The 21,051-nt window shown below is 33.6% G+C and overlaps 2 protein-coding genes and 1 long non-coding RNA gene across 5 annotated transcripts in view; 1 reads left to right on the forward strand and 2 right to left on the reverse strand.

Annotated features, from left to right (window-relative positions):
- The window catches only part of LOC127869107 (uncharacterized), a 147,196-nt gene extending 143,021 nt beyond the window's left edge, over nucleotides 1-4,175 (forward strand). The window contains exon 12 of one of the 3 annotated variants that reach the window (XR_008044404.1): nucleotides 3,437-4,175. Coding sequence is in view for 1 of the 3 variants with exons in the window: in XM_052411439.1 (XP_052267399.1) it covers nucleotides 1,065-1,073 (9 nt within the window). In the remaining 2 variants the exon portion in view is untranslated. Of the gene's footprint in view, nucleotides 1-1,064; nucleotides 1,618-3,436 lie in introns of those variants that run through there. The other 2 variants (XR_008044405.1, XM_052411439.1) reach the window with 2 other exon arrangements.
- Nucleotides 1-21,051, reverse strand: part of LOC127869103 (alpha-(1,3)-fucosyltransferase 10-like) — a 109,904-nt gene that overhangs the window by 64,251 nt on the left and 24,602 nt on the right. The window lies entirely within an intron of this gene.
- LOC127869115 (uncharacterized) lies at nucleotides 11,133-13,148 on the reverse strand. The gene is made up of 3 exons (XR_008044407.1): nucleotides 12,984-13,148; nucleotides 12,303-12,451; nucleotides 11,133-11,993 (listed from the first exon to the last, which is right to left on the reverse strand). It is a non-coding gene; the product is annotated as an uncharacterized LOC127869115 (long non-coding RNA).

Genomic DNA, 21,051 nt, shown 5'->3' on the forward strand with positions numbered 1-21,051 from the left:
TAAGTTCAATTTTTTAATGCATTTAATTTATAATTCACACACATAAGTATTTACTGATGAAATTGTGTTATTGTCTACCAATCACATGAAATTGAAAATGTTGGTTTGGACAATGTGAAAAGTATGTGCATTTTCGTAAGTTCAATTACACACAAAAGCGCACCTACAAGGACGTTTATAATCGATGAAGTGAGTGTCACAAAAAAGTATCACACATTTGTGCAAACATGTCACCAAACTTATTTGCAATAAATTTCATTTAATAAGTCATTGGCAATGCGGAATTCTGCCTTTGGCCAGGAACATATATTCAAAAGAAATATGGCCAAGACAGCGAATCATACAAATAACAATATAAGATATTCAAGTATAATCAGATATGACAATAAAAAACGCTTGCATAATAACAAAATCAGGTAAGACTATGCGATACATGCATTTGTGTAAACGTGCAATTATACAGCAGCTAAGCGATTTACTTTATCATATCTAAGTTTAAAAGCTTCTACCAAAACATTTGCAATAGTTTGGAGCTTTAGAACATGTGTGCAAGACATCATAGATATGTATTTACTTATGATAGGCCATGATATCCTGATATTATATTATTGTTTATATTCTTAGTACTGATGAATGATGTTGTATCGACAAACGGTTAGATCAATATTTGATGTTGTTTTATATTTTGCAAAATCAAATAGGCTTCAAGATACTTGATCAAAGCAGAACGTGGAATTATATTATATTTGCGTTTGTAATATAATTCAACGTTCTGCGTTGATCAAGTATCTTGAAGCCTATTTTGCTCATGAGTAAAGTATGTCACTCTAACTAAGAATTTGTTTGAAAGATCTCATACATGTATACGAAAGGAAATCGATAACATGTTGGCTTAATGCAATTATGACTGCTTATATACAAATAACTATAAATAAATAGGTGGTAAACTTTCTGCACCAAAGAATTTTTCCTCATGGTCAAATTTATACTTTTCAGGGCGAGCCCATTGTTACGCCTCCCATAGCTCCCATAGTTACGAGTGCAACAGTACAAATTGAAACCAGCTTGTTTAATGAAGGGTAGAAAAATCTTGGCTCAACCAGCCATCTTTAAACCTGGAACCTCTGACCAATCACGATGATGTGTGCATATTAGCAGCAGGTTCTGGTCGGATGATTTTTCACAGAGTTTTGACCCTTTGAAATGTTTGAAATTTTCCATTAACTGTACATACAGTGCAATTCTTGTCCGGGCTTTTTCTCAGCAACTAATGACCGGAAGAGTTATGGCCTTTTGAAATTTTCTATAAAAAAATTCTTGTCTCCCCAACTACTGTGCCCTCAAGACGTTTCCTTTTATCTGAATATATAGTGCAATATTGTGACAAAAACACTTTGGGGAGCATCACCCGTCTCCGACGGTTTCTTGTTTTTCACTGTTAGGAGCAGTTTGCCAGGTATAATAAGTATCATTCATTCTGATTCATAAAATACATGCTCAACTCGTTCATATAGACTATTTCTATGAGCTACAATCAATTGTATTTATTTATCTGTTTCATTTTGGTTAATTAAATACACTCAACTCGTTGTTATAGCCTGTTTCTGCTAGTTAAAATCAATTGTACGTATTGATCTGTCTCAACAAATCGCTCTCCTTGTTTCACACGGCTCATTTGTTTTGTTTTGGTTGTTTGAAATTGAATAAAGGTGTGCTACTATTTAGTCTCTGCTGTTAAAACAATGGTAGAGAATGTTAATTTTTATATGCTCCCCATATATATATATATATATATATAATAAAAGTAAAAACACGTGTCTGAGATTTTAAATATATATTGATTTAGCCAACGCGTTTCGCATAGCTCATCAGGGCATAATACAATATATTACAACGTCAAAATGTCATGGAGATAACGTCATATCAATTATGACGTCATAACGTCAATAAATATTAAATGAAATTTAATTTGGGTTTAAATACATGTATAAAATGTTGTTCTTTTGCTAACCTAGCTGAAATATTGTTCGAAAATAGCTTATAAAATGGAAATGCTTTGTTCAAGACCTCCAATGGAACACCTCCTCGCCTGTCTCAGTTAAAATTCTTTTACGATTGTTATGTCTTCCTCTTTGTTTCATTTGCCTGAAATATTGGCATTATCTAGTTGCTAGATGTATTCCCCATATTTAAAATGCTTCGCTTCTTGAAAATGTATCTTTAATATAAAAAACAGTCTTGAGAGGTATATGTGACTTATAATTAGTGCCCTTTATCCAGGTCTTAAAGACATGCCTGCCTGGATAATATAGTCTTTTTCAACTAGTAAAAAGTAAATCATTCCTTTTTTTCGTATGTCTTAATGAAGTGTTGTGCCTGTATATATGTTTAGTTGTAAGTAAAGCCAGGGTTCCCAGCTTTTTGTATGAACGAAATTCCCTGATTTTTCCCTGATGGAAAATAAAAATTCCAGGATCATAATTTCGACCTATTTCTTGTTTTAGACACCTTCAATAAATAGCAGTTGCAGACAATAACATGTAAATATTTATGAAATTTCATAGCAATGGCTTCCCATCTCCCCTCCCAGCCATCTTTCCTCGCCTTTTCATTTATTTTCATTTAATGTTTGTTTTGCAAGTTGCAACAATAATTGGAACATATTGTTAAGTAATTCAACATAGCCATGCAGATGAATCGAATTGCTGTTTCAAGTCTGACCAAACAAAATTCCCTGATTTTTCCCTGATTTCAGGAACTTTGCCCAAATAAAATTGCTGACTAAAAATGATTCCTTAATCCAAAAAAACAAACAATACACATAAAAAATTACAGATTTTCTAATAAACGAGTTTTTAAAGACGACTTAAAAACAGACAATCTACCAATCTGTGTTATACTTGAGGGTAAATTGTTCCAAAATGAGCATCCCGTGTAAAAAAAAGGACTTTGACCCGAAACCTTTGACCTTGGGGACAGCAAATGCACCTTTTTGAGTTGACCTGGTCCTGTATGAATGAATAGAGGCCTGCGGAATAAAATGTTCTCCCATATAGTCAGGGGCCAATCCATTTTTAATCTAAAACACATGGCCGAGAACAATCTGGTCTACACGTTTATTGACTGGTAGCCAGTTGAGCAATCGAAAGTGTTCTGGTCCAATATGTGCCCTTGCATCGAGACCTAGGACAAACCGCAATAACTTATTCTGGGTGGCTTGGAGCTTATTTTGTAACACTTTGGTGAGACTATGGTACCATATAGAGCAAGCATAATCAAAATGACATTGAATCAAAGACATGACAAGAAGTGTCTTGGTTTGCTGAGTGAGATATTCTTTTTTTCTATATAGATATTTGAACCTGGAGTTGGCCTTCTGAATGACGGAACGAACCATGGTTTTAAAGGACATAGTTTGATCCGATGTAGCCCCTAGGTATTTGACTGAAGATGTAGATTCAATAATGGTAATATTACTAGAAATATCGAGAGAAGTGTTTGATCTGATTCTATGCCAAGAACCAAAAAGAATAGACTCCTTACCTAAATGCAGAGACAACTTATTGTCAACCAACCACTGACTAATCAGATGTAAATCCTCTTTCAATAACCTTTCAATATCAGTTTTACACTTACCAGACACAAGAATACCTGAGTCATCTGCATATAGGCTGAGCTTATTTTTAACCACAGCAGACATATCATTAACATAGATTACAAAGAGCAGGGGACCTAGAATTGACCCTTGTGGAACTCCACATGATATTGGGGCTGTACCGGAATGAGTGCCTGACACATCAACAAGTTGCTGTCTATCTGAAAGGTATGATTTGAACCACCTTAAGATATCATCACCAAGACCTGCTGCACTTAATTTCATTAGAAGTATAGAGTGATAAACATTGTCGAAGGCCTTTTGGAGGTCTAGAAAAATCATCCCTACGAGATTACCTTTATCCATTTCCAACCTGATATAATCAGTCAGATATATGAGGCAGGTGTCCGTTGAAAAACCACTTCTGAAACCAGACTGAAATTTATACAACAAATAGTTAACCTTGAAGTATGACTCAACCTGGTCATATACAACCTTTTCATATATTTTAGATATAATACTCAAAATAGAGACTGGACGGTAATTACCAACAGAGGTTTTATCACTTTTCTTAAAAATAGGAACAACCCTAGCAGACTTGAGATCATCTGAACAACACCCTGTTTAAGAGATAGATTAATAACATGAGTAAGAGGTTGAGAAATAATCGAAGCCCCATCTTTCACAAAACGTGAGGGCATACCGTCTAAACCTGTTGCTTGATTAGAGCTAACCTGGTTTAAATATTTGAGCACTTGGTTCTCAGAAACTAAAGAAAAAGAAAAACTGTTAACAGTTTTTACACCAAAGCTAGCATAAAAATTAATGACACATGATTTTCCAAACTTAAGAACACTAGTTGGTAATTTATCAACAAGCTTTGAGGCAACTGTAGTGTAAATATGGTTAAAAGAATCTGCAATAATTTCCTTATAAAAACATTTATTTCCATCAATGTTAAGACAACTATTAGAAGAGGAAGATAATCCTTTCTTAGATGGTAAACCAAGATTCTTAATAATAGACCAGAGTGACTTTGAGTCATTTTTGTTAGCTTCAAGAGACTATGTAAAGAAGTTTCTTTCGCTGTATCAATTAAGCATTTTCACTTATTGCTTAATAATTTGTAAAACTAGTCTTATTATAGTTAATGCTTCATTCTTAAGTCAGCACGTTAACTAAAACTTAGAATAAACCTATTCCAGTGAACCCATAATTATTATTATTATTATTATGAAACAAAGAATTCTTACATAAATTTTGAAAACCAGAGTTAAAGATTATTAAGTCTTATATTTAGGGCAATTTTATCTTGCACAAGCACATGAGCTTGTGTCTTGTTCATATATTGTGTTTTATATTTGATCTGTTTGTATGCTTTTTAGCTCACCTGAGCACAATGTGCTCATGGTGAGCTTTTGTGATCGTCTTTTGTCCGTCGTCCGTCGTGCGGCGTCAACATTTGCCTTGTTAACACTCTAGAGGCCACATTTATTGTCCAATCTTCATGAAATTTGGTCAAAAGAATGGTCTTAATGATATCTTGGATGAGATCGAAAAATGTTACGTTTGCTTGAAAAACATGGCTGCCAAGGGGCGGGGCATTTTTCCTTATATGGCTATAGTAAAACCTTGTTAACACTCTAGAGGCCACATTTATTGTCCAATCTTCATGAAACTTGGTAAGAAGATTCATCCAAATAATTTGTTGGACGAGTTCGAGAATGATGCCAGTTGGTTGAAAATCATGGCCGCCAGGGGGCGGGGCATTTTTCCTTAAATGGCTATAGTAAAACCTTGTTAACACTCTAGAGGCCACATTTATTGTCCAATCTTCATGAAATTTGGTCAGAAGATTGGTCTCAATGATATCTTGGATGAGTTCGAAAATGGTTCCGGTTGCTTTGAACATGGCCAATAGGGGGCGGGGCATTTTTTTATATGGCTATATATTGCTTTAGTAAAACCTTGTTAACACTCTAGAGGCCACATTTATTGTCCGATCTTCATGAAACTTGTGCAGAAGATTTGTCCCAATTATATCTTGGATGAGTTTGAAAATGGTTCCTGTTGGTTGAAAAACATGGCCGCCAAGGGGGCGGGGCATTTTTCCTTATATAGATATTATAGTAAAACCTTGTTAACACTCTAAAGGCCACATTTATTGTCCGATCATCATGAAACCTGGTCAGAAGATTTATCCCAATGATATCTTGGACATGAATGAAAATGGTTCCGGTTGCTTGAAAAACATGGCCACCAGGGAGCGGGGCATTTTTCCTTATATAGCTATATATGGCTTTTGTAAAACCTTGCTAACACTCTAGAGGCCTCATTTATTGTTCGATCTTCATGAAACTTTGTCAGACGATTCATCCTAATTATATCTTGAACGAGTGTGAAAATGGTTTGGGTTGGTTGAAAAACATGGCCACCAGGGGGTGGGGCATTTTTCCTTATTTGGCTATAATAAAACATTATTTACACTCTAGTTTATTATTCTCAAAGTTAATGTAGTAATATTTATTTCGCAGAAAATTACGTTAGGGAGAAATAACTGTTCATAGCTTGAATTGTTTATTTCATTTTTTCAATATAAATGCTCAATATGCTAGTTCGTATTTATGTTTGCATTGTATTTGGCAATCAGTTTTCTCATGTAATGTGTTCATGTTGAATGACTGTTATTAATAAGTTTAACAATAACATTACATAAGGAAATAAAATTGATACTGATAAAATTTTCCCGGTAAAATTGCGCAGGAGCTGGTGATTATGTTTTTAAAAATATCAATTTTATCATGTACTTATCTGAACTGAGATTATGCAAACTTTGAATGTTTGAGTTTGAATGAATAACACACGCTCGATGATATTCCAAATTCTATGATTGGCAAGACAAATTAATATTTCAAATTTTGAGTCTTAAAAATAGAATGTTCTTTTCAATAAAGATCTCCTCAATACCAAAGTATAATTTAAATAAAATAGCTTTGAATATTTAATTAAATATTGTACAATCCATATAAGCAACTGGTCATATGCGTGATGTCTTTAAATATGTATTGAATACAAACCTGAACATGATATGTATTGGGATGATCGATGAGTTTTAAAGATATTGTAATAAAATAATGAACTATGTTAAAACAATGTCTTTTGTATTACTGCACATTTCTTTTAATAGTATTTGCAATGCATGTGTAATCACAAATTTATGTATATTTTCAAATCATGACATACATTCTACCGATAATGCTTGATTTTTTATATGTGAGAAACAATTAAGTCTTCTTTTTAAGATTCTAATGCAATCTTTTATTTCACTTTATTTGTGTTTATTTTGTATTACTGAATAAACATGACATTGACCATATGAATAATTTTTTCTTACTGAATGATATTTATAATCCTTAAATGATTAGAAAATTTCATATAACACGTGTCATATTGGAATATTTTCAAAGACATTACAAGGGATGACACAATTTAAAAGTTAATAATTAGTCGAAGTTTAAGGTAACACAATAGTGATTGATATAGTATTAACTACATACAATAATGAAAACTTATGCTTAAGTATAAATTTCATGTACATATACGATGAACGTTGTTTATGGGTAAGAATGCAGAATAACACGATGCGTATGAAATGTAATGCATATAGCACGTTTTGGTCGAACATTGAACAAAACGTCACTAAGCACCATAAAACATCACCTACACATGGATACGTATGGTACACATATGTATGCGTACCATCAGTATATAATTAATGCATGCAGTCAATAACATACATAACAAAATACCTCCTCCTACCGTGGCAAACTTGAAATATGCAGACTTCAGGGTGGCGCCCAATAAAGATAATATATTGTATTGGCGGCATATACCGTATTGAGGGGCCATACATTCCGTAAGATTCGGATCAAAGCTTACTGTTAGTCGGATCCCATGTTTTGTTTACCAAAAATGACTTTTTTTGGTTTTAGAAATGATTAATTGTATAACACACGATTATGTTAAAAAAAAACATAAACATGAAGGAGCCATATGCTTACGTAATATTAATAACTTACGGAATTCCTATATATTTTCCCTAAAGAACATCGTAAATGCGGACAATAGAATAAATTATACAGATATATTGGACAATTATATTGAGTTTCATCTGTAAAGCACAGTGGCAAAAAAGGAAACATTTCGTCAACACCTTGCATTTTTATGTAACTAATGTAAAGTAAAACGATCCGCTCGTGGTATAGTTCCGATAAAAAACCCAAAGGCGAACAGGATAACACACAGAAAGGTCACCAGTAATACTAAGACAATAGTTAAAACCAGTGGTAGTCCTGAAAACCTGAAAACATAAAAAATAATATACCTTATAGGGGTCCGCATGTTCACTCATTACCAAGGTAACGATATTGAATAAGAAGGCATGTTACACAATAAACCAAATAAAACTTGTATATAATTAGTACACATTATTATTAATAAGAGCGAGGTATACTCGAAATCAAACACATACACGTGTATAGAATGTCGTAAAAATGCATGTAAGGATTATATGCGCGTGAATTCATCAACACTTTGTGCTTATTCAAATACTTTATTTTAATATTTAAATATAGAAAATGCGAACTGTGCTACCTGGTTTGGTACGAGCAATACTTTGAGGATTTTTTGTATTCGACATCTCTCATCCAGGGATTACTTGGGCTACAAGCATCTGTATTTCCAGTGTGTAATAAATGCTGAGAACATTCGATTGTCCTCCGCGTTTTTTTTTAAATACATATTTTATAATCTTCTGAAAAGTTTTCTTTCATCAAATAGCATATTTGTGAGACAGAGCATTAAGCTTTGTTAAGAAAATAACTGAACTGGAATGTCAACGCGTGTGCTTTTGATGGGCATTGATCGGTCCCTGTACTGCGTGCAACCAGTGTTGTCAAGTGGTGTCTAATGGAAGGGTCTTATCTCTAACAAAACACGCTTCAATACGGGCATTTAAATACGTAATAAAAAGGAACTAAGACAATAAGTATGCAGTAGCCAGTGCTATACATATGGATTACTTAAGCCATTCCAAAAGATAACATTTATTCGGATAAAGATAAGCGAAGTTAAATACCTTGGCTAATTTTTATCCAAAACTTATCCAAGACATGCAGCTGTTCGGATATCAATCGCTAACCAAAAAAGATATCCTAAAGTTGTAGATAACTAAACGGTATCCGCTGGATAAGAGTTATCCAGATTTATACAATTGGTTAAGGTGGTAAACAAGTGGTGAAACGAACTAATACACACAAGAAGTTGTGTATTGTCGGCCTAGGTGACATGACATGTTTACTTTTCACGCTACCGTTATTTGTTTTTTTTTCCACTCATTTTTTTGCGAATAGATATTACAGGAAGAGTTTTATAGTACACGATAGTTATCGTTTCACATGACCTGACAATGTTTTTGAAAATATCAGGGGAGCTTATTGGTTTACATACTTAAGAATATGGGTAATTCGCAATTATGTCCCTTTGTAAACTTCTATTCAATGACACGTTTAAACTCCTCATCTATTGGATATAATTTGCCTATATTTGGTATGAACGCCGTTTAATTAATATAAGTATCATAAGCATTATAAACATTCATCATTATACCCGTCTCTTTATATATGATCGAAAAAGGCAGTATATCGTGTTAAAATAAAATAATTTAATAGTGTACCAAAAAGGAAAGAAGGCATTTGATATTTTGTGAAAAATATGAGTGCGACTTATTTAGAGCGTTGTCCAGATGAAATATTACAAATACACAGTTCATATTTTATATAACGAAATATAAACAAGAACATAGCTTATACATGTAGTAAATCAACGCTATTTTGTGTTTCTTTAAAAATGATCTTGTAAAGTAAGAAACAAGATATTGTGGATTCAATTTCAGACAGGCATAAGTTGCAGCCGATCACCATGTTAAATCTGACTGATATGTCGTATTCTGCGTTTTATGTGATGGATGCTACATAAGCTGTTAAACATAAGAAGTCACAATCTCCTCTGCTATGATGTTGATTCAAACATGAGATTAAGGAGTGTATAGGTGTTTAAGGGGCATATTGACGACTCATACAGTACTATATTTTCCAAAATACTATCACACGTATCTTTTAACTACTACTACTACTACTACTACTACTACTACTACTACTACTACTACTACTACTACTACTACTACTACTACTACTACTACTACTACTACTACTACTACTACTACTACTACTTCTACTACTACTACTACTACTACTACTACTACTACTACTACTACTACTACTACTACTAGTACTACTACTACTACTACTACTACTACTACTACTACTACTACTACTACTACTACTACTACTACTACTACTACTACTACAACAACAAAAACTACTACTACTACTACTACTACTACTACTACTACTACTACTACTACTACTACTACTACTACTACTACTACTACTACTACTACTACTACTACTACTACTACTACTACTACTACAACAAAAACTACTACTACTACTACTACTACTACTACTACTACTACTACTACTACTACTACTACTACTACTACTACTACTACTACTACTACTACTACTTCTACTACTACTACTACTACTACTACTACTACTACTTGTCATGTAAAATATCGAATATAATATATACTTTTTATAAACCACTGGTAGCAAGATGAATTGCAGATAATTAGTCAGTAACCACATTTTAACTAACTCTTTTGACCTGTTAATTCTTTTCAGCTCTATTTAACAGTGAGAAATGCCCATAATATCACTTTAACAAATTAAGAAATAAGTACCACTTTTCTTTTTTCCTACTGTCATTTATTAAACATTTGAAGATTTGATGCGTAAGATTCAATAACTAGGCGTCGCAACTCTCATTCGCAATGAAGATTTTTGCGAATAAGTAATAGTTTACTGATGAACGAAGCATAAGTGCTTAGAAAACGTGTGCGCTTAATAGAACTGAAAGGAATGCATATATATCAGAAATAATTTGCGATGTATCGTATTGGGGTAGTTAATAGCCATACACTCTGGCAACTTTCATGATCTTATTTCAAATGTATGTAGCTGAAATTGGAGCTATATAGTGCCCTCGTGCTGTGGTTTTAATCGTTTTCGTTTTGTTTAAAGAGTAGTTTAACGCTGATTTATTTTAGGTATCTCTACAGAAAGATAAAAAGAGTATTATGTTAAAATAAAAGACCGACCATCGTGCGTAAAACTATTGATCTGTGGAATCTACAACATTCGTGCGTTGATATCACTTAGTAATATATAAATACTCCGAAAGTCATATTTATACCAACTGGTACACACTATAATAAATGATTTTTGTTCAAATTACTTAAATTTTCTAATTTCGTACGGTTAACGATTTAAACAATTTATATCTTTAAACAAGTCCGTCATTCCACGTTAGAAATTTCGAAGCAAGTTTTTTGCAATAAAAAATGAACACATCATCCTTTCCGTTATATATTTATTAAATTACTGACATAAAATAATGCGTACGCATTTTACAAACACAAAATAATAAAGTTAAGCAAAGCGTTACGTAGATCTAAATTGTTTCTGTTCAGTGATTTGATCACTTCATCGATTCCAATTTTAGAGTCCACGCATGCGCACACGTACTGGTCTATTTTAAGACGGCCATTGTGAAATTTCAAGAAATGTCCAGACAAAACGAATGCCTCTTCATATAAAGTATGACCTTTATATAAGGTGACTCACAGGAAATAAATGTACGTTCAACTTGAATAGATTTATCACAAGTTCATGGCCTAGTATCACAAACATACTTAAGTCGATATTTTGACTCAATTTTGAATTTTTGCTCATTTTTTAGATGAGTGTTAACCTTGGTAAGTGATTTACAAATATACATCGGCAGTCATAAACAATACTTTTTCAAATATGCTCGAAAACAATACAATATTTAATGAAATTACACGTTTTTTTTCAAGAAAAGAAGATTTGATAAAAAACTTCCTTAAACTTGTTTAAAGCTGTGTTATTTAGCTTCGTGTGGTTAACAAAAACAACGTTAATTGCATAAAAGTCAATATAAATCATAAAACAAGTCTGAATTAATTAATGTAAATAAATTAATTTGTAATTTATATCTTTATAAATAAAAACATTATTTGTAACTGGATTTAAGATAAGAGCATGCAATGTTGAGATCACAGACAACGCTTTGTGACGGATGGGGCGACGATTCCGGCGATTGTGTGAATGGTTCTTTAACACATCCGAACAACCAGAAGAGACAGGGACACTGTGATAAGTGATGCGAGAGTCATCGATGAAGAGTTAGGAGTCTGAAACAAATATAAATGATAACTTTGACCACTGAAAAGAGGAGGCAGCAGTAGTAGTTGGGTAAAGAGTTAAACTTTCGCAAAGCTAATAATGTAACTAATACAGAGTAACAACTTAGTAAACATGATAGACGTACTCTTAAGTTTTAGTACACAAACTAGCATACCAGGAAAAAGTTGTATTTGCTACTAAAAAACAACGTTTATTTTTTTAAGCTACCTGTTTAGATAGATTTCACAAGTCGGTTTGAAAAGCAAACTATTGCATATAAATTTTCGTTAATCTTAAAACTGTCAAAATAAACGCACCGTGCCATTATTGCCAGCGGTAGTTCCGGCCGCTCCGGTAGTTGTGGCGGCAGTTCCGCCGGAAGTCGTCGCTGCATTGGTAGTTGTGACCGGCGGAGCCGTAGTTGTGGGTTCGGTAGCCACGGTGGTAGTAGACGCACTACATAACGCTGAAAGATAATTGGGCATTTTATAGGAAGAGTACGGACAACGAAAGAATGAATGGTGGTGAGTGGAGTTCTGACGTAAAATTGAAATAATCATAGAATAATATGAGGCATGAACATTACGTAGAATAATGTCATTGAAAAACGTGTAAACTGGACGCAATTATACAATTATAGAAAATCATCTTTGCTATAGGGTGGCTAATTACGTAGATGACGGATCAGTTTCGCTGATAGATGGATATGTATTATGTAAGAAAACTACTTAGCTAGAGGTTAGTATATGAAGATTTTAACATAACAAATAGAGAATATAGTGAGCAAATGAACACAATACTGTTGAATCATGTTTTTCTTTATTGCAACAAAAAGCGTATGTAAATTAAATGTTCTTTCATTTTTTGAAATCCTATTTATTAAAATCGTATCAATACACGTAATAACTACTCAAATGTTGAAAATAAAGAAATCAAAGTCAATTTATAAATAGTTAAATAAATACAAAATAGTTAAATAGTTATGATAAAAAGTTTACCAATTAATGCGAATATTAGTCCCGCTAGAAGTAAAGTGTTCATGATTAGCGTTTATCCTCGCAGCCCCAATGATGTATATTCAACTGAGTGTTGGAAATGTGGAGTGGCACCCATGTACCTCCGCGTCTCCGTCAGTTACCAAGGGTGGAGTCGCAGCCACGTGACTTGTTGATGTTGAGTAAAGAGAAAAGAGGCCCGGCCATTAGGCATCTTTTCAAGCACAAAACCGCTTTTATAATTATATTTCTCTTTATCGTTTTTCGTCGTTGTCATTATCATCATAATCGTCCTCGTCAGATATGTCAACGATATCATCATCATCATCATCATCATCATCATCATCATCATCATCATCATCATCATCATCATCATCATCATCATCATCATCATCATCATCATCATCATCCTCATCATCATCATCATCATCATCATCACCACCACCACCACCACCATCACCATCATCATCATCATCATCATCATCATCATCATCATCATCATCATCATCATCATCATATTCTTCTTCTTAACCATCATCATCATCATCATCATCATCATCATCATCATCATCATCATCATCATCATCATCATCATCATCATCATCATCATCATCATCATCATCATCATCATCATCATCATCATCATCATCACCAACATCATCATCATCATCATCATCATCATCATCATCATCATAATCATAATCATAATCATCATAATCATCATCATCATCATCATCATCATCATCATCATCATCATCATCATCATCATCATCATCATCATCATCATCATCATCACCACCACCACCAACACCATCATCATCATATTCTTCTTCTTATTCTTCATCATCATCATCATAACCACCTACACCTCCACCATCATCATCATCATCATCATCATCATCATCATCATTATCATCATCATTATCATCATCATCATCATCATCATCCTAATATACATCATCATCATCGTATGCAGCAAAAACGCATCCGAAGCTGAAACGGAAAAAGCGACAGAATGAAATAACAGCATCAGCGTCATTTGCATTATCACCCTCAGCAGCAATGTCATCACTTGTATCATGATCATCATCATGTTCATCATTCCTACTGGCATTATCATCATAATTGTCGGATTCAACGTTGCTATCATCAACACCATCGCCAAAGTTGTCTTCGACATAATAAAAATCATCGGCAGCAGCAACAATACTATTGGCACCAGTAATTATATTATCTTAATCCCTTTTAGCAGAATTATCATCATCGTTATCATCGTCGCCCTCGTTGTCGTCAGTATATTCATCATCGTCTTCTTATTATTGCTGTTCAATTGCAGCAAACTCACCACCCTGACCTTCATCGTCATGACAATTACCATGGAATTCAACATTGTAAGCGATGACAACTTAATAAATGCGATGCCATCGCTGTCGTCATGGTCACGATAAAAACATTTGCTTAAATGCTAAATGGTGAAATGTAAAAATATCTCAGTCAGATAATTCCCTTTATTCCATAAATCAACATTTTGAATGATGGCAAACTTTATCCGTTGCGATGGCATCTTTGAGGTCATGATCGTCATTTGCACATTTAATTGAATGCGTATGGAGGAAATATTAATAACATATTAAACAGAGTATTCCCAAAATGCACAATCAGTGAGCTACTACTTTATACTTTATACTTTATTCCTTTTACCACGCAGTTAAAATGTACTAGAAGTTTTGTGTGTAACAAAAAAACGGGTCTAAACATAGTGTTTCCTGTTACTGACATAAAATTAAGAGCTAACACAACGTAAATAAAGAAAAACACCTTTATCTGTAACAACCTTAATCAACTGAAATGCCACCACATTCTAGTAATGTTTTCTTAATTTCGTCATAGTAAGCCTTTCCAAAGAATTTTTAAGACGGGCCTCTTGTAAAAAAGGAAGAGCCGCGTCATAAGTCTGTAGTCAATTACTGTGATAAAACTGAGTTATTGACACTTGAAATTCAATGGGAAATTAAATGTTTTCGTCATGGTTATAAATAATAGTTGCCATATTTATCTCAAAGAATTTTGAAGTCTGCTTTTATGTACGCATGACACAGAGTGCGTGTAAACTTCGCTACCTACTTGTTTGTTTTAGATGATAATGGCGTCTTTATAATTTTGTAAACAAAAGTAGCCATTGTTGAATAGCCAAAATAAAACCCACATGGGAAGTATAAGTATGGCCATTTAGTGTGTTTCAGAATTTTATGTCAAATCCTGTAATTATTGTTGACATTTTATTGTCTTTGAACCTACACTTGTTTAACGTTCTAATAAGCAATGTGGTTCGCTTGTTTTTTGTCAGTTCAAATGCATTTGAACTATGAACACACATTTTATTGATTAAAGAATATAAATAGTGTTGTTGGTTAAGTGTAACAACATTTATTTTGGCTCATTTTAATATGCCATTTTTCAATCTATTGAATTATGATTACAGGTAAAATGTATTGTTAATTTTCTGTGTTACTCTTACTGTAGTAAAACGTTAAACTAGCAATCTCCCGGTTCTGATAAATTGGGGGTTAACTTTTTTATTTATTTGTATAATGCTGTTATCATTGCGAAATATTAACTTATTTAAAACGTCCTGGGGTAAACTAAATCAAACTAATACGCAATGAATAAAGGTTTATGCAATACAGCACATGCTTCCTTAATTTAAGGATATTTAAGTCGAATCTGTATAGGCAATATTGTTTATTTTTTCTTTTTGCATCCGGTTATCACTAATAATACTTTAATTGCATTTTGTATGAATAGTCGGGAAAAGATAGTGACAAAGAACATTACCTGCCTTAACTTGCTTATAAAATAATACGTTTCATAAACAATCTTTCAAAAGGTTTGCACAAATTTCATAATATGCTGGTTAATAAGTCAATTTAATTGTTGCATCTATTTAAAAAAGATATTGGCAGGATGCAAGAACCAGACACTCAAACGCAATTACTAAGTGAATATTGGTAAGGATAGCGCTTTCGAAATTCAAACCTTTTGTTGAAAGGATAATTTTTAAAGACTACATTTGCATAAAATTGTCTTTTATTGTTACATTTGAATATGCAATTGCATGTTGTCTTATACGAACCAGCTTAAGTTCTTTAAATATGCAGATCTGAGAAATAACTTTTGCGTTGTTGAATAAATTAGTTTAAAATGCATTAAAGGCTTAGCTTTCGGAGTATCTGTTTTTTATACTCAAAATCACATATTTTATCGCTTTCTTCATTTTAATATTCTCTCCCTATTCATTAAGCAATTGTTGAGTGGATTATATTTCTGCAGATTCGTATTGATCTTATTTAATTATGGTTATCTCACAGCGGGATGTTAATTAAACAACGATATAATACACGAGCGGTGTTTGAGAAACGAAAAATGATATCTATATGCACTTACACGCCGATTCTATATATGCAAATTTATGAGATGATGTTTTGGAATGTTTACACGCATTCGACAATCATCTATGTAGGAGTATCTTCATTTTTTACGAGAAGAAAACATTCAAGTTCATTAGATGTATTTTATGCTTGTACATTTACAACCAGCTTTGACTGCTTCTACATGCACTACTTCAATCAACTGATTGGCTATTCTCACGAACTCTTTTATGTCCATGCTTCGTTGTGAACACTGAAACGGTAATTTTGTCGAATCATTGTGGTGATTGGAAATAACTATTATCTCGCCCTTTCACGCCTTTGTATCCAACCACGGTTATATTAGTCATCTGACTGCATAAAAACACACGAATCCGGTGGAAAGAGATTTATGTTTTGTGGAGTGTAACCCTTGGGTTTACTGTTTCAAAATAATTATGTATCGTGAGTGAGCCTTCACTTCGCAAACGTATGGTGACTTTTCAAAGTTTTCTAAAACTTTTTTAGATAGAGATTTTCGATAGGTTATTCTTTGAATGCAAGATATTCTTAGTAATGATGATCGTTTGTCTCCAAGAGCTTGATGAATTCGGCAAGTTCCGCAACACCGGAAGTCTTCGACAATTATCGCTTATATACATTGTATTTGACGGCAAGTAATCATAAAAGCAAACGCACTAGCGTGAAACACAGGTACTTGATTTTTTTTTTTTTGGGGGGGGGGGGGGGGCTTATATATAATTCTTTTACCATATATATATTGCAATTTGTTTTCAAGTACCTATGGCGTGAAATATTTGGAAAGGTCGAATAATGCATTAAAATCATTAAAACCAAAGCGTCAAAAATTGTCCACACTTTTACTAAATTATTATTTCATAAAAAATATATATTGTGAGCTGTAAGGGACTGTTTCATCACAATGCTCTACACATTGGTCAGATGTATTGATAACTCAAGCTAAACTCTATTTTTAGAGCTATGAAAATGCAGTTTCTCCATGTGTCGTGACGTACATGTATATCAGTAATAATAACAGACTGAAATGCAATGCAATGGAACAGGAATTATACTAATCAATTTAAGGCAATTAAGTCGAGATCACAATTTTAAAATTACGAAAACTTCCTCGTTTTGTGTGCGATCCTCGTAACCTTGTTTACCACTACTTTAAATTTTTCTGATACAAAATAAAAAAAAAAATTCTGCACATCCTTATTTATAATAAACAGGATATTAAATATTGATTTCTGTAAACAACTTAAATTATAGGTTCTTAACTTCAAAGCTGTTTTATGGTCGTGTTTAACCCTTGGATGACTTTTGCGATAATTACTTGCAAAAAGTAGTCAAGTATTCTTAAGATGAATATGAGTATTTTAGACTTTGTCTAGACCTGTAGATAAGTATAATGTAACAGACCGTTTCAAACGACCTTATTTAATGCTCGCATGGTCTTAATTTCATCGCTACATTACTAAATAAGCGATCTTCCTCCTCCTCCTCCTCCTCCTCCTCCTCCTCATCATCATCATCAACATTTTCTCCACCACCATCAATATTATCAACATTATCTTCATTATCATCATCATCATCATCATCATCATCATCATCATCATCATCATCATCATCATCATCATCATCATCATCATCATCATCATCATCATCATCATCATCATCATCTCCATCTCAATAATCGTCATCGTTATCATCATCATCAGCAGCAGCAGGAGCATCAGCAGCATTTTCATCATCATCAACAACAAAAACAACAACAACAACAACAAACAGTATCATCATCGTCGTCGTCGTCGCCATCGTCGTCTGTACCATCATCATAATTACCACCGTCACCTCGTCGTCATCTGTACCATGATCATTATCACCACCGTCATATCTACTAATTATAAAACCATCACTCATTATAAAAACAGTATTTAGGAAGAATCTACGTGGAAAACACAGAAAAATTAACATTTGAAAAGATTGTCTGTATCACAGGCATGTACGCGATAGGAAAACTTTGGTACACAGTAACAATGATAAATACACGAAACACAATCAGTTAAATTAACACAACTGATAATGGGTGCGTTTGGGAATAAAGTCGTTTAACATAAAATTGAGTCATCATTTAACTTCCTTTTCTGCACTTCTTAGCTGTGCAGACATTAGCCGTTCGAGTCAACCGAAATGTATCCTTTAAAATAAAACTTAACAAAATTATCCCTGTCAGATGGCACATCGCAGTCGGTTCACATGTACCGGATTGGCGCCAACCCGGATTTTCGCAGTCCATTTTTATCCACCAATCGGAGCACATATCTTTTTTTCCTGCTGCCAATCACTGGAGCCCTGCGTAGTAATTTATAATCGGATTTCATAAATTGTAGGATAACGTTATGTTGAAAAACGAGCTGGTAGGCGTATGTAGGCGACAAATAGTGCCTTTCATTCGGTAATGGCAATGCGTTCGGTTTGAAATGAGAGGCGTAAAATATGAACACATGAAAGAGGTCACAAAATAGTTTTCAGTTACACTTGAAAACTGAAAGTTTGAACATTCTGGGCTCTGATTTTTTTAAAGTTTCGCTCACAATATTTAAACTTTTGTTTTGACACTTAGGATCCTGAGGATTTCAATAATATAGGCATGCATACAAATCAATGATTGTTAAAGTTCAGTTCCTTTTCGTCAGGTGAAAAAGGGATACAGCAAGTCAAACGCCGTGAATCTGATAAGGTTATACCAATTAGTTTACAAATTTATAATTTAACCTTTACTGACGTCTTCGTGCTTATTAGTATAAATAATCTAGCGTTTTAGCTAGACAGTAACCCACTACGCCCTTGTTGACTTTGAATGATAGCATAGAGATACAGTATATCTTTATACTTATAAGCTTCATTATTTATATTGTTAAGTTATGGCCCTAATAAATTTTAAAATTTACTTTCAAGCGTCAACCTGCTGATAACATACTACAGAAGTCTAGAATAACAAACAGTCTGACAAATACGAAGGCAATTCAAAGTTTGGGCAACGTTATGAACTGAATTAAGCATTAAGAAATGTTTTGTGACCATAACATAAGAAAACGTTCAGTCAAAAAGTTAAAAGGGAAATACATTGAATTAAAAGAGGTTGAAAGAATATCAATTTATAGAAGATTGAGATAAAAAGTAGAAAAGGTTGAAAATATGAGTAAACGAAAGTTGAAGAAAAATGAGTTTTAGATGACTTTGAAAAAGATAGCCATGTTTTTAAAAAAGAGATAAAATCTCCTTTAAAATATGTAAGCGTACTTAGCCATTTTTTATCATAAATTCAAGCAACCTGACTACGATTAATCTCAACTGGTATCTTATTCTTTAAACACCTAGCGCACTTCTTGCATATTTTACATGTAAGGCACACTTTTACTAATGCACTTGAAAGTGATCTCAAACTCTCGAGTGCACGTGCAAGTTGACTTATGGAAATTGAAAAGTCAAAATATACCATATACCTATCGACCGACCGACAAACCAACCTAAAGACTTCAGCAACATTATATTTTTATACTCCGCCATTTTCAACGAAAAGCTACCAAATCTGTAATTTGACCAAAATGTCAAGATTTAGAACTTGAAATTACGTGGTATACATTGTATGTCGATACCTTTGTGTCCGTATGATTCTGTTACTTACGATCGTTGCTCTCGCGGCATCGGAGGTCCACGCTTACCAGGATATTCTCGACGCTCGAACACATAATCCCATAAGAGCAAAATCGGATGTTCCGTTGGTGGCGTGCGCATAGTGCATATCTGCTTCCGGTTGGAATGATTTATTTTCTTAACGAGCATCTTGGAATCGTGTTTGAGTGCAGTAGGTTCCTGTTCTTGTGGTGAATGCAATGAATAACCATTGAACAATGTGTGAACAAAGTGTACAAGGTAATTATATGAATAGAATGATAACTATGCCGATCCTATAACTCTGGAAACAAAAACAACGCATCGTTAATGAGAAACTATGTACGTTGATTAATTAGACGAAAATAAACGCAAAGCGCAATCAGACTGTATTTGTTTTTTTCAAAAATTGAATCTTTTAAAACTATGATCTTGGACCAAAGGGACACTACCCGTGTGAAAGTCTTACGATAAAGCCACGCAAGTTGTCATTCCATAGCAAGCAATCCAGCCCATCATAGAATGAAATTCCATTCTAAAGTCCCGAAACGATATCGATTCATACGACACACTAACATGGTAAATAAACATGTGTTGAATATATTGTCCCACGAAAAAAAAGCATTTTGTATCTTATTAAATCTATGTTACCAAACCACATCTAGCGTTGTAATTTTGGCTATTGCGAACAGGAACATTGATTTTGTATGTGTTAACAATATTTTATCGAAATATTGTACGAAATATTCGTTGATTTGGAGTGCTCATGGGCTTTCAAAGAGGAGAAAAACGCCGATGTATTTGTTTTGTTTCTCAACGGAAAGATCAACGAGTATCATCGTTGTAATGTTCTATTGTTCTTACTGTGAAGATTTATTGCCTGGACCCGTAAAGGGATAAGTTTATACAAGACCCAAAAGGGATAGGTTTTTAACACGTTTATTCGCTATGACTATCTAAGAGGA

This window comes from Dreissena polymorpha, chromosome 2 (genome assembly GCF_020536995.1).
Source record: "Dreissena polymorpha isolate Duluth1 chromosome 2, UMN_Dpol_1.0, whole genome shotgun sequence".
Classification (NCBI taxonomy): domain Eukaryota; kingdom Metazoa; phylum Mollusca; class Bivalvia; order Myida; family Dreissenidae; genus Dreissena; species Dreissena polymorpha.